Raw genomic sequence first — 14,134 nt, 5'->3', positions numbered from 1 at the left:
ATGTAAGTAATGAAATTGGAACACCTCTTCACATCATACAGAAAAAGAAACAAAAGGAATCAAGATTTGAAAAGAAGAAGTAAAACTCTCACTGATTATAGATGAAATGGATCAAAGCCCTAAATTTAAGGCCAGAAACTATAAAACTCTTAGAGGAAAATACAGGCAGAATACTCATTGACATAAATTGCAGTGAGATCCTCTTTGATCTACCTCCTAGAGTAATGGAAATAAAAACAAAAATAAACAAATGAGACCTAATTAAACTCTTTTGCACAGCAAAGGAAACTATAAACAAGATGAAAAGACAACCTTCAAAATGAAAGAATATAATTGCAATTGAAGCAGATAACAAATAATTAATCTCAAAAAATAAAAATAGCACATGCAGGTCAAAGTCAGAAACACACACAAACCAATCAAAAAATGGGTAAAAGATCTAAACACACATTTCTCCAAAGCCAAACAGATGGCCAATAAACACATGAAAAGATGCTCAACATCACCCATATTAAAGAAATGCATATCAAAACTAGGGCTTCCCAGGTGGTACAGTGGTAAAGAATTAGCCTGTCAATACAGGAGACACGAGAAACATAGGTTCCATCCCTGGGTCTGGAAGACCCCCTGAAGTAGAAAATGACAACCCATTCTAGTATTTTTGCCTGGGAAATCCCATAGACAGAGAGGAACCTGGCAGGCTACAATCCAAGGTGTCCCAAAGGAGTTAGACATGATTTAGTGACTAAACAACCACAACAACACATAATAATGCATATACATGGTATCTATACAAATGGTACTGATGAACCTATTTTCAGGGGAGGTATACAGACCAGAACTGTGGACACAGCGGAGGAAAGAGAGGGTGGGACAAATTGAGAGAGTAGCATTGAAACAGATAGACTACCGTGTGTGAAAGAGATGGCTAGTGGGACGTTGCTGTGTGATGCAGATACCTCAACCTGGTGGTCTGTGCCAACCTAAAAGGGCGAGGCGGGGGTAGGTGGGAGGAAGGTTCAAGACGGAGGGGATATATGTATACTTATAGGTGATTCACGTTGTTGTACGGCAGAAATCAACACAATGTTGTAGAGCAACTATTCTCCAATTAAAAACAAATTTGAAAATTAAAGCTTACAGGGTAACTTCAAAAAATTAGATACACACAAATACATATAAATTGATACACAAGTCCTACTGTATAGCACAGGGAATTTATTCAATATCCTGTCATAATCTATAATGGAAAAGAATATGAAAAAATATACATATGAATAACTGAATCACTTTCTTGTGCACCTGAAACTAACACAATGCTGTAAATCCACTGTTTCAATAAAAAATAGAATTAATTTAAGAAATAGTCCAAATCAGAAAAAAAATCTTTGAAAAATAAATAAATAAATTCTGGGGTGGAGCCCAGCTCTGTCCTTTGACCACTCTGTGGTGTCTGCCAAGTCCCTTTGTGAATCTCAGTTTGCTCATCTATCACATGGGGTAACACCAGCATCATCACCAACCCTAAGGGGTTGATATGGAGACTGCTGTCAAAGGGACAAGATGGACCACGGGCAGCTGGCAACTGTACTGTGTTTTGCCCATGTGCTGACTGATCATCAGACCAACACCCCTGGTGTTCTCCAACCCAGCCCTAGTCTTGAGGGATGATCAATTCAGTTCAGTCACTCAGTTGTGTCCAACTCTGCGAACCCATGAATTGCAGCACACCAGGCTTCCCTGTCCATCACCAGCTCCCACAGCTTACTCAAACTCATGTCCATCAAGTCGGTGATGCCATCCAACCATCTCATCCTCTGTCATCCCCTTCTTCTGCCTTCAATCTTTCCCATCATCAGGGTCTTTTCCAATGAGTTAGTTCTTTGAATTAGGTGGCCAAAGTATTGGAGCTTCAGCTTCTGCATCAGTCTTTCCAATGAATATTCACGACTGATTTCCTTCAGGATTGACTAGATTGATCTCCTTACAGTCCAAGGGACTCTCAAGAGTCTTTTCCAACACAACAGTTCAAAGCATCAATTCTTTGGTATTCAACTTTCTTTATAGTCCAACTCTCACATCCATACATGACTACTGGAAAACCATAGCTTTGACTAGACAGACCTTTGTCGGCAAAGTAATGTCTCTGCTTTTGAATATGCTGTCTGGGCTGGTCATAGCTTTTCTTCCAAGGAGCAAGCATCTTTGAGGGATGATAACAGGTGTTATTTGAGAAAATAAAAGTTTTTCTACTTTAAAACTACACTGGCAGAATGCAAGGTTAATCACATTTAAACCTGTTCCTCACTGAGGATTTCTCAGACACTGTAATGTCCTGTGAATCTCCATGAGTGCTTTCCAAACAGTGTCCGAGAGGCCCTGAGGACTTGCACATCACGCCCTCTGCTGGAATACTGCATTAGATAACACGATGATCCCTGAGTGGAGGATGAAGGTGTCAGACTTGGTGTCCCCTCTGATGTTAATGCTTGGATCACAGGAGATTGCAAGGACAAATGAGTTCATTTAACCAATGAAGTGTTAATGTGGGATTACAGCCTGGAAGACAGAATGTTCTTGAAAGCAGAAAAACCCCAGGGGAAATCCCTGATGTGCATGATGAATCTGACCAAGATCTCCCAGAGTCACCAGTACACTTCCAGAGTCCACACAGGCCCCTGAAAGTCACATTTCTAACAAGAATCCTCTGTGAGCATAATTCTCAGAGATCAACTGGCCCATAGGAAAGGCCAACTCTGTAATAACAGACACTCAGTTCAGTCACTCAATCGTGTCCGACTCTTTGCGACCCCATGAACTGCAGCATGCCAGGCCTCCCTGTCCATTACCACCTCCTGGAGTTTACCCAAACTCATGATCATTGAGTCGGTGATGCCATCCAACCATCTCATCCTCTGCTGTCTCCTTCTCCTCCTGCCCTCAATCTTTCCCAGCATCAGGGTCTTTTCAAATGAGTCAGCTCTTCGCATCAGGTGTCCAAAGTATTGGAGTTTCAGCTAAGACATCAGTCCTTCCAATGAACACCCAAGACTGATCTCCTTTAGGATGGACTGGTTGGATCTCCTTGCAGTCCAAGGGACTCTCAAGAGTCTTCTCCAACACCACAGTTCAAAAGCATCAATTAAAAAAAAAAAAACAGCATCAATTCTTTGGTGCTCAGCTTTCTTTATAGTCCAACTCTCACATCTATACATGACCACTGGAAAAACCATAGCCTTGATTAGATGGACCTTTGTTGACAAAGTAATGTCTCTGCTTTTTAATATGCTGTCTAGGTTGGTCATAACTTTCCTTCCAAGGAGTAAGCATCTTTAAATTTCATCTGCAATCACCATCTGCAGTGATTTTGGAGCCCCCAAAAATAAAGGCTGCCACTGTTTCCACTGCTTTCCCATTTATCTGCCATGAAGTGAAGGGACCATTTTGAGTGTACTCTACCACAATAAAAATGGGGAGGGGGCAAAAAAAAAAATACACATTAAAAACCTTAGAATAGGACTTTTGCCTTGGTCATTCAATTTTTCCCATTCATTTGTCCACTGACACGTAGGTTGTTTTCATACCTAGACTATTGTGAGTAATGCTGCAATAAACATGGGAGAATAGACATTTCATTGAGATAATGACTTGATTTCGTTTGGGTATACTACATACAAAGAAGTGGAATTGCTAGGTCATATAGTAGCTCTATTTTTAATTTCTTAAGGAAACTCCATACTGGTTTCCACAGTGACTACATGCATTTACATTCCCACCAATAGTGAACAAGAGTTCCCTTTTCCCTACATCCTCACAACTCTTGAAATCTCTCATTTCAAAATAGACATTTTCACAGGTATGAGGTGATATCCTACTCTGGTTCTGACTTACATTTCCAGGATGATCAGTGATGTTGAGCACTTATTCATATATTTCTGGGAAATCTGTATGTCTTCTTGGAAAAAAAAAGTCTAGGTAGGTCATTTACCCAGAGTGAATTATGGTATCTTACGGTGGAAGAACTCAGTGCTGGGCCCAATACCAATGCTTTTAAATGATTTACTGCCTGGGAAAGTGATCCCCACATATTGCTACTTAAAAAACAACAGTAGAAGAGTAACTACAGTTGAAGTTCATCTTATTTGTAAACATAATCATGTACAGAAGAGATAAAACTAAAAGAAAATATTAACCCATCAAAGAATGTACTGCCTCTGCGCAGGGGATTATGAATAATTTTGAAGTTTGTTTTTTCTCTTTTTGTGTTTTTAAGCTTTCTGGGAACAATTTTTATAACTGGGAGAATCATTTTTAGAGAAATGTACATTTAAGGGAAAAAGGAAGAAAGGCATGATAGATAAGAGGTCCTATCTCAATTCAGGTGAGAGTTGAGATATTAAGGACCTTTAGGGTAAATGAATTTCTTTGAGTCAAGTGGTCCTTGATTTCCTACACTGACAGAGTCCCCAGCCTTCCTGGGAGATGTTGCCCTCCCTGCCAGCCTCAAACTCTGCACACCAGGTCACTGTCCTACTGATCGGTCCAAGGTGGCAGCCAGAACTCTGATCCATACAACTATAAGGTCTGGGTGGAGGTCCAGAGGAAGAAAATCAACCCTGTCTCCTTTTGCCTGGTAATAATTTCTGCAGTAAAGCTGTCAGAAATTACTGCTGCATCTCTCAACTGAGAGGGAAGGGAAATTCTGAAAAATATTCAGAAGACAGGAATAGGAAAAGGAAGTAATGACTACCTCTGTCCCATGGCAATTTCAGAAGTACAGCAGTTTATACATTTTGTCTGTGTCTAGCCTGCTGCCTGCATTCGTTGATTTTAGTGACTGTAAAAATTCCATCCAAGGGCTTTCTTAGCTTCACTGCCAACAGCAGTTCCCCAATCCTATTTCCTATTAGGTGTCAAGTTCTTCCATCAGGAGTTCTAGATTCCTCAGGGTTTCCAAGAGCCTAAACGCTGCCCTGGGAGTGGGGCTGGGGAGGTGAGAGGTGGCTGCCAGCTCCTGCTTGACTTCTCTGCTCAGAGTGGAGGCAGCTATGAAAATCCCTATTTCCAAGATCAGTGGTCATGGGGGTGAGGGTAGCAGATGCTCAATGACTGGTTTACAAATCTTACTGTTCAACAATCTGAACTTCTCTTTGGTACCAAGCCCTTCTCTGTCATCCTCTGACCCAGTCTTCTGGGATGTCCCACTTCATTTATTCATTTCCACTCATCTATTCATCTCATTTTCCACCAAAGAGAATTTCATGGAGAAAAATCAAACCTTAACAGTGATTTTTGTCTGGAACACCTTGGAGCTCCCTTAACCCCATGTGGCTACAATTCCAGGTCAGGAGTCAGGATCTGGCTGGGAGACCCAAGTTGCCTCCTCCCCAGTCAGCATCTTGGCTGGTGACGGTTGTTGGGTCCTGGATGGACCACAGAACATCTTTCTTCCTCGCCTATGAAATGGACATGGAGTGGACCCTCTCCTGCCTCCTTGTGGAGGAAGCAACGACATATAGTCAGCTGATAGAGCAAGTCCCATAGACGTCTGTTGTACTTTCCGGGGGAAGAGACATAGACTATGGGGTTGATGCAGCAGTGAGCATATGCAATCACCTCTGTCACTTCAATGGCCAAGTCCAGCTGGCTGCAGTGCTCACACAGGGAATCTCGGAAAGCAGAAACAAACACAGTCAGATTGTAGGGTGTCCAAAAGAGAAAGAAGGCAATCATGATGACAAATATCAGACGCACGGTGGCCTTGGCCTTCTCATTTCGTCTTCTGAACAGAATCTTTATAATCGGTCTGTAGCAGATGATCATGACAAATAGAGGCAATATCAGCCCCAAGATGTTCAGCTTCAGAGCCAGAAACTGCCTCCACCTTCTGAGGCTTTCAGGAGGAAAATGAAGACTGCAGGTGTAGTGGGTGAACCACGACTGGGTCTTAGAAAAGTAGAAGCCAGGGACAGAAGCCAAGATGGCCAAGACCCAGGTCACACTGGTGGTGATGACACCAAAGGTGGGGGTAGGAACCCTCCAGGAGGTCCAGATGCGGCTAAGCAACACGGACCTGTAAATGGTCAGCAGCATGATGAAGAAGATCTCACTGTACAAGCCCACGAAGAACAGCCCAGACAGCAACCTGCACATGGCCTCACCGAAAACCCAGTCATCCTTCACCTTGTAGTCGATCCAGAAGGGCAGCATGAAGAGGAAGGTGAGGTCAGAAATGGCCAGGTTGAGGAGGTAGACGTCAGATACCTTTTTGAGCCTCTTGTACTTCACGAGGACCAGCAACATTAGGATGTTGCCGATCAGGCCTATGATAAACACCGCCGAGTACAAGGGGGGCAGCAGCTGGGCCCCAAAGGTCCTCTCTTCCACCGTGTCATGCAGGGTCTGGTCCCCATGGTCGTATTCTGTGGTCACGTCATGGTCCTTTGCGGTGGAAGAAGTTTCCATCCTGGCTGCTGCCACGGGTCAAGGGAAAGGTTTCTGTGTGTATCTGCTGTTAAAGGCAGTGGGCTCTGGACAACAAAAACAAGGCAGTGAGTATACATCCTTCACCCCTGGACAACTGTTTACCGAGTGCCGACTGTGTACACGCCCTGTGGGGCAAGGGAGACCCAGGTCCTCTGGACTTGATGCAACCTGGAGTCTACCACACTAACAAACACGGCGTGCACACATCGCTAACTCAAGTGCTCTGGCAGTGAGTGCTCTGAAGGGGATGTCCAGAGGAGTGAGAGTGAAGACGGGGGGGACAAGGGGAGGCCTCACGCCTCTTGGCCTCCCGACCAAGGCTTCCTGAGAGCTTCCCGTGGACTCGGCGTTGGACTCAGTGTTAAGCAGCCCTTGAATGGGTACCACGGCCATTCCCCGTTTTAGAGCTGAAGGCACACATGTCGGGGGCAGTCAGGACACAAAGCCGCTGAGAGCAAGAGCCGGAGCTCAGCCCCAGGTGTTCAGGCCTGTTCCTGAAACCCCCTGCCTCTCCTCCCAAGTCTCGGAGCAGTGACTCTGCACTGTGGGGTCCCCAGAGGAGGTCGGGAAGGAAAACAGTTCTGGCTGAGAGTCAGAAACTTGCCGACAGATCTTTCTGGCAGATTCTCAGCCAGGGGTGATGCAGTACCGTGGGGGCAGGTCAACGTGAATGTTTGTTCGTGCGTCACAGACACTGGGGATGTCACTGTCATTAGGTAGCCAGGGCCGAGGATGTACTGCGATGAGAAAATCACCAACAGGGCTGCCATAGAGAGAGCCTAGGAGGCCAACCCATCCCCCGGGCTGACCCGGGTACTCTGAAGGCCTCCTGAGACAGCCGTGAGGAGGAGTCAGGAACAGTCCGGGAGTTCAGTGACCTGGTAAGGAGAAGATGGGGCTCTGGGGAAAGAAAGGCTCAGAATAGCTTCAACACATGGAATGTCACAAAGTGACCGAACACAGCTCAGTATTCTCCTAAGTTTTTAGGTATTTTTAACTAGGGTTGCATCAAACAAAAACAAACAAAAACCACTAGATACCTGGCTTTGTAGAACATCCCCAGCTCCTTCTTCTTAGCACTCTTTTCCATTCTTTACAATCACTTACTGAAGAACCTCCCCAAGGGAGGAAGTCTTTCGTCTAACCTGCTGGTTCAGTGATATCACATAAGCTAACCTACCTCTTTGAACCTCAGCTCCTCTCTGTACCTAGGGAAACTAATCCTTCGTTTGCAGGACTATTGTTAGGCAATGTCTGACCTTTCACCTGGAAATTGTCAGGTCCTCAGTAAATATCAGGGGACCTCCTTCCCTGCAGGTGCCCTTCTCCGAGGCCCAGCACCACCAGGGATGTCCCAGGTTTCAATCCTATTCTGGCCAATGTATCACACTCCCTAGAGGTCTGTCTGTAGTTAATCTGGAAAATGAATTCTGCTTGAGAGTGATGGACATTGACAGTCCTTTCCATCTGCACTGCACTGTGACATTTCCAAAATGCTGCCATCAGTCTAACTGATTTGACCTAAACATCGATCAGTAAAGTGAGTGGTACCTGCAGCATAATTTCCATCTACATTCTTCAGACCCCAGCGCCCCTCCTTCCACAGTGCTTAAGGAACGTTTCCTGCTCCCAGAATTCATGTTTCTGCAGTGGCACTGTGGGATTAAAGCACGGGGGTAATGCTGGTCCCTGTGACTGTGGGGGTGGTCCTTTCCCATCAAACCCATCCCTATGGCTTGCTCTCCCATCTCTGAACTTGCATACACCCGGTCAAGTCTCTTTCCAGAGAAAGCCAGGCTGTCACTCACTAAACAAGCTGTGCTGGCAATTTCTGATTTCTGCTGCCACTGCCAGTGCAGACAGCTCCGTGTGGCAGTCAGCACTTCTGGGTGGGTGGGTTCTCAGGCTTACTGTTAGCACTGGCAGCATGGACAGCGAGGGTGGAAGACTGAGCCTGTGAGCCCAGTTTCTGGAATTCTGGCAAAGGTGCTTCTTGCTTCATCTACTTCAATAGTACATGAAATGAGAAATTCCAGATGTTCAAGCTGGATTGAGAAAAGGCAGAGGAACCAAGATCAAATTGCTAACATCTATTGGATAATAGAAAAAGCAAAAGAGTTCCAGAAAAACAGCTATTTCTGCTTTATTGAAACAAAGCCTTTGACTGTGTGGATCACAATGAATTGTGGAAAATTCTTAGAGAGACGGGAATACCAGACCACCTGACCTGCCTCATGAGAAATCTGTATGCAGGTCCAGAAGCAACAGTTAGAACTGGACATGGATCAACGAACTAACTCCAAATTGGGAAAGGAGTACGTCAAGGCTGTATATTGTCACCCTGCTTATTTACTTATATGCAGGGTACATCATGTGAAATGCTGGGCTGGATGAAGCACAAGCTGGAATCAAGATTGCCGGGAGAAATATCAATAACCTCAGATATGCAGATGACACCACCCGAATGGCAGAAAGTGAAGAGGAACAAAGGAGCCTCTTAATGAAAGTGAAAGAGGAGAATGAAAAGGCTGACTTAAAACTCAACACTGAAACAGCTAAGATCATGGCATCTGGTCCCATCACTTCATGACAAATCAATGGGGAAACAATGGAAACAGTGACAGACTTTATTTTTCTCGGCTCCAAAATCACTGCAGATGGTGATTGCAGCCATGAAATTAAAAGACACTTGCTCCCTGGAAGAAAAGCTATGACCAACCTAGACAGCATATTAAAAAGCAGAGACATTACTTTGCCAACAAAGGTCTGTCTAGTCAAGGCTATGGTTTTTCCAGTAGTCATGTATGGATGTGAGAGTTGGACTATAAAGAAAGCTGAGCACCGAAGGATTGATTCTTTCAAACTGTGGTGTAGGAGAGGACTCTTGAAAGTTCCTTGGACTATAAGGAGATCAAACCAGTCCATCCTAAAGGAAGTCACTCCTGAATATTCATTGGAAGGACTGATGCTGAAGCTGAAGCTCCAATACTTCGGCCATCTGACGCAAAGAGCTAACTCATTGGAAAAGACCCTGATGCTGGGAGGGATTGAAGATAGGAGGAGAAAGGGACGACAGAGAGTGAGATGGTTGGATGGCATCACTAACTCAGTGGACCTGAGTTTTAGCAAGCTCCAGGAGTTGATGATGGACAGGGACTCATGGCATACTTCAGTCCACGGGGTCGCAAACAGTTGGACACAACTCAGTGTCTGAACTGAACTGGAGGTAAACCACGTCAGCACTGTCAGGGGCCATCTGAACAGAGTTACCTTCACACCCACTCCCACTTTCAAGCCAGATCACTATTTCCCCACTTCTTGGGCACCAGAAACAGCTCCTGGGCACGCTTTCCCTAAAGGGAGATGGACTGGAGTGAGGCCCTGGAGGCGACACCCAAGGAACATGCCATGCCACGTGCTAGTCCGTCTGCAGCCTGCTACTAACGTCGGCCTCAGGCCGTTGCCCCAGTGGTCCAGTGCCAGCATCCTTTATCCTGGGAGTTGGTGAAGGCTCTGGACAGACAAAGGGCTGTCTGTGGTGGTGGAAGACACCCAGGCCTGGTGGGGTGCAGGAGCTGCCTTCTTCTGGCTCATCAGAGCCAGCTGTGTGAAGCTGTTCTGCATCCAGCATGCTGGTGACTCGAAGTCAACCAGAATGGGAATATTGACACATGGGAATCGGCCAACACTAGGAATCAAGGCACTTTTCTCGGGAGAATTAGCTGATAAACACTTACCAGTGCATCCACGCCCTTCAGACTGAATAGCCTAGAGTTGTCCTGGAGCCAGAGTGGGGACTTAAGGGTCAGTGAGGGGCAGAGAGCCTGGTGGTGGGCTGTGCAAACTTCTGGGGATTTCTAATCTTGAAAGCCTGGGACCTTCCAGATCTACTGGAGGAAAGGCTGAAGTAGATACGTCCAAGTAGTCCCCCATGTTACTGCATCTTCAGAACAAAATTCTGACCTCCCTCTTCTTTAGAACAGAATGGATGCTCCCCCAGGAAGTCACGTGAATGGCTGCCTGCCTTCTGGTGGGTGAGATCCTACCTCCTCCTAAGACAGCACACAGTCCTAATTCTGAGTATCCTTATATCTAGTCCTATTCACAAACTGCCTCTGTATCAAATCATCTTTGCACCTGCAACTGTTTCTCTGATTAATATTACCATTTTTGCTAAAATTGCTTCTTACAGCACATTTGGCCTTTGTTTCCATGGGGAAATTTGACTGTTGTTAGTGTCTTGAATAAGTGTCTGCAGAAAGTACCTTAATACTGGGATGACTTTCTTAATCACTCACCAGAAACCATTGTAAAAGAAAGCATCCTGTTTTTAGCAGAAAGATAATCTCCACCCAAACAAAAAGAACACCCTGGTTTACGTCTGAGCATCCAGTTGTATAAATCCATGCATCCTCAGTATGGCTATGCAATTTGTTGCCTTTCAGAAAGATCACTGGGAAAAAAAAAAAGAAAGAAAGATCACTGGGTCCTTAGACATCTGACTGGCCCTTGAAGAATTCCCCACCTCTGATGAGACAGACAGGTAAACAAGTCATGTCCTGCAACAGGAGGACTACAGTCTTCCCTGTCCATGTGCCAACAACAGTACCCTCACTAGTAACTAACAACACAGAAAAGACAAGTGTCACTTACTCTGGTTTCAGAGGACTGTGTCTGTGAGGCGTGTGTCTGGAGAACACTCCTCTCTTCTCCTGTCTGGACCACCCTGACTTCCAGACCAAGTAATTAATATCAGGAAGCAGAAAAGTAGCGTCTGGGACTTTAGAACTCCTCTGCCAGCACTTCTGGTAAATTGCCAGGCTTGCACACCAAGGCCACTAGACCTGGTTTGTTTGGAGAACCTTGCATTCCCGTCTAGGCATTTTCTACAAGAACATCCCAGTTGTGAGATGCCGCTTTGACCAAGGCCACCACCAGCGTGGTGGGACTCGGACGTCCGTTTGAGTCTAGGGCTCTTTGTTTTTTTGTGTGTGTGCAGCTTCCGTTTGTCTGGTAAGGATTTTGGTTTTGCTTTCAGTTCTGCGTGCAACGCTGTTTTATGCCACGCATTGTGGCCATTGCTTCCTCTTCCACTTTGTCTGACACTCCCCCAGGGAAGACTCTGGCATACTGTTTGACCTATAGCAATGAATCTATCACTTAGAAGAATGAGGTCCTACTATAATTCTGTTTGACCAATGCACATTATTAAAAGTAATGAGAGGTGGCCTAAATTATTATTCTATTCTTCAGCTAGAATTGCTTTGTCACAGGAATGGAAAGGCTGGGAACACTCTCCACTCCATCTGTGCTAGGCACTCTGAGCTCACTCCCGTGGGGAAACTGAGTCACTCTGCACCCCCACAGAGCATCTCTGGGTTTGTTTTCTTTCAATAGCTGAGCCAATCTGTTTGGAAGCCTTTCTCTAGAAGTTTTAAACTGTACCTCCTCTGATTTTCTGTGTGGACAGAGATTATCTGTTCTTTGTATTTTTCTATGTATTGTTTTGGGATGAACCACTCTGGCATTTTGTATGATGGGAAATTCTACCCCCTCATTGCAAGCTACTTTGGGAGTGGAAATGGAATCTTTGAGCTACACCTTGTCTGATCTTTTATTTATAGGACCATATTTGTTGTGTGCATGAATGTGCATCAGTATTTGCACTGACTGGTTGAGACAAATAATAAGGCTCACGTGTGACAATACAAGCTAGGCTTCAATAGTATGTGAATAGAGAACTTTCAGATGTTCAAGCTGGATTTAGAAAAGGCAGAGGAACCAGTGATCAAATTGCCAACATCCACTGGATCACAGAAAAAGCAAGAGAATTCCAGAAAAACATTTACTTCTGCTTCATTGATTACACCAAAGCCTTTGACTGTGTGGATCACAACAAACTGTGGAAAATTCTTAAAGAGATAGGAATACCACACCACCTTACCTGCCTCCTGATAAATCTGTATACAGGTCAAGAAGCAACAGTTAAAATTGGACATGGAACAACAAACTGATTCCAAATTGGGAAAGGAGTACGTCAATGCTGTATATTGTCACCCTGCTTATTTAACTTATATGTAGGGTACATCATGTGAAATGCCAGACTGGATGAATCACAAGCTGGAATCAAGACTGCCGGGAAAAATATCAATAATCTCAGATATGCAGATGACACCACCCTTATGGCAGAAAGCAAAGAAGAACTAAAGAGCCTCTTGATGAAAGTGAAAGAGGAGAGTGAAAAAGTTGGCTTAAAACTCAACACTGGTTAAAGGAATCCAGATAGGAAAAGAAGAAGTGAAACTCTCGCTGTTTGCAGATGACATGATCCTCTACATAGAAAACCCTAAAGACTCTTCCAGAAAATTACTAGAGCTAATCAATGAATATAGTAAAGTTGCAGGATATAAAATTAACACACAGAAATCCCTTGCATTCCTATATACTAACAATGAAAAAACAGGAAGAGAAATTAAGGAAACAATACCATTCACCATTGCAATAAAAAGAATAAAATACTTAGGAGTATATCTACCTAAAGAAACAAAAGACCTATACACAGAAAACTATAAAACATTGATGAAAGAAATCAAAGAGGACACAAACAGATGGAGAAACATACCGTGTTCATGGATTGGAAGAATCAATATTGTCAAAATGGCTATTCTACCCAAAGCAATCTATAGATTCAATGCAATCCCTATCAAGCTACCAACGGTATTTTTCACAGAACTAGAACAAATAATTTCACAATTTGTATGGAAATACAAAAAACCTCGAATAGCCAAAGTAATCTTGGAGAAAGAAGAATGGAACTGGAGGAATCAACCTGCCTGACTTCAGACTCTACTACAAAGCCACAGTCATCAACAGTATGGTACTGGCACAAAGACAGAAATATAGATCAATGGAACAGAATAGAAAGCCCAGAAATAAATCCACGAACCTATGGACACCTTATCTTTGACAAAGGAGGCAAGGATATACAATGGAAAAAAGACAATCTCTTTAACAAGTGGTGCTGGGAAAACTGGTCAACCACTTGTAAAAGAATGAAACTAGAACACTTTCTAACACCATACACAAAAATAAACTCAAAATGGATTAAAGATCTAAATGTAAGAACAGAAACTATAAAACTCCTAGAGGAGAACATAGGCAAAACACTCTCTGACATAAATCACAGCAAGATCTTCTATGACCCACCTCCCAGAATATTGGAAATAAAAGCAAAAATAAACAAATGGGACCTAATGAAACTTAAAAGCTTTTGCACAACAAAGGAAACTATAAGCAAGGTGAAAAGACAGCCCTCAGATTGGGAGAAAATAATAGCAAATGAGGAAACAGACAAAAGATTAATCTCAAAAATATACAAGCAACTCCTGAAGCCCAATTCCAGAAAAATAAATGACCCAATCAAAAAATGGGCCAAAGAATTAAACAGACATTTCTCCAAAGACATACAGATGGCTAACAAACACATGAAAAGATGCTCGACATCACTCATTATCAGAGAAATGCAAATCAAAACCACAATGAGGTACCATTACACGCCAGTCAGGATGGCTGCTATCCAAAAGTCTACAAGCAATAAATGTTGGAGATGGTGTGGTGAAAAGGGAACCCTCTTACATTGTTGGTGGGA

The 14,134-nt window shown here is 44.0% G+C and overlaps 1 protein-coding gene across 2 annotated transcripts; it reads right to left on the bottom strand.

Moving 5' to 3' along the window:
• Window positions 1–4,203: 4,203 nt before the first annotated feature.
• LOC136167851 (C-C chemokine receptor type 1-like) lies at window positions 4,204–11,446 on the bottom strand. Of its 2 annotated transcripts, none has more exons than XM_065935403.1 (2): window positions 11,140–11,446; window positions 4,204–6,530 (listed from the first exon to the last, which is right to left on the bottom strand). In XM_065935403.1, the coding sequence occupies exon 2, from the start codon at window positions 6,463–6,465 to the stop codon at window positions 5,392–5,394; it is 1,074 nt and encodes a 357-aa protein (XP_065791475.1). In that variant the 5' UTR covers window positions 6,466–6,530; window positions 11,140–11,446; the 3' UTR covers window positions 4,204–5,391. The 2 variants fall into 2 exon arrangements, with proteins under 2 accessions (XP_065791475.1, XP_065791476.1); XM_065935404.1 differs by lacking the exon at window positions 11,140–11,446 and adding an exon at window positions 10,785–10,885.
• Between the last annotated feature and the right edge of the window lie 2,688 nt (window positions 11,447–14,134).

This window comes from Muntiacus reevesi, chromosome 4 (genome assembly GCF_963930625.1).
Source record: "Muntiacus reevesi chromosome 4, mMunRee1.1, whole genome shotgun sequence".
NCBI classification, from domain to species: domain Eukaryota; kingdom Metazoa; phylum Chordata; class Mammalia; order Artiodactyla; family Cervidae; genus Muntiacus; species Muntiacus reevesi.
Note: the sequence above shows the minus strand (reverse complement) of the source record. Positions and strands in the feature narration are given on the sequence as shown.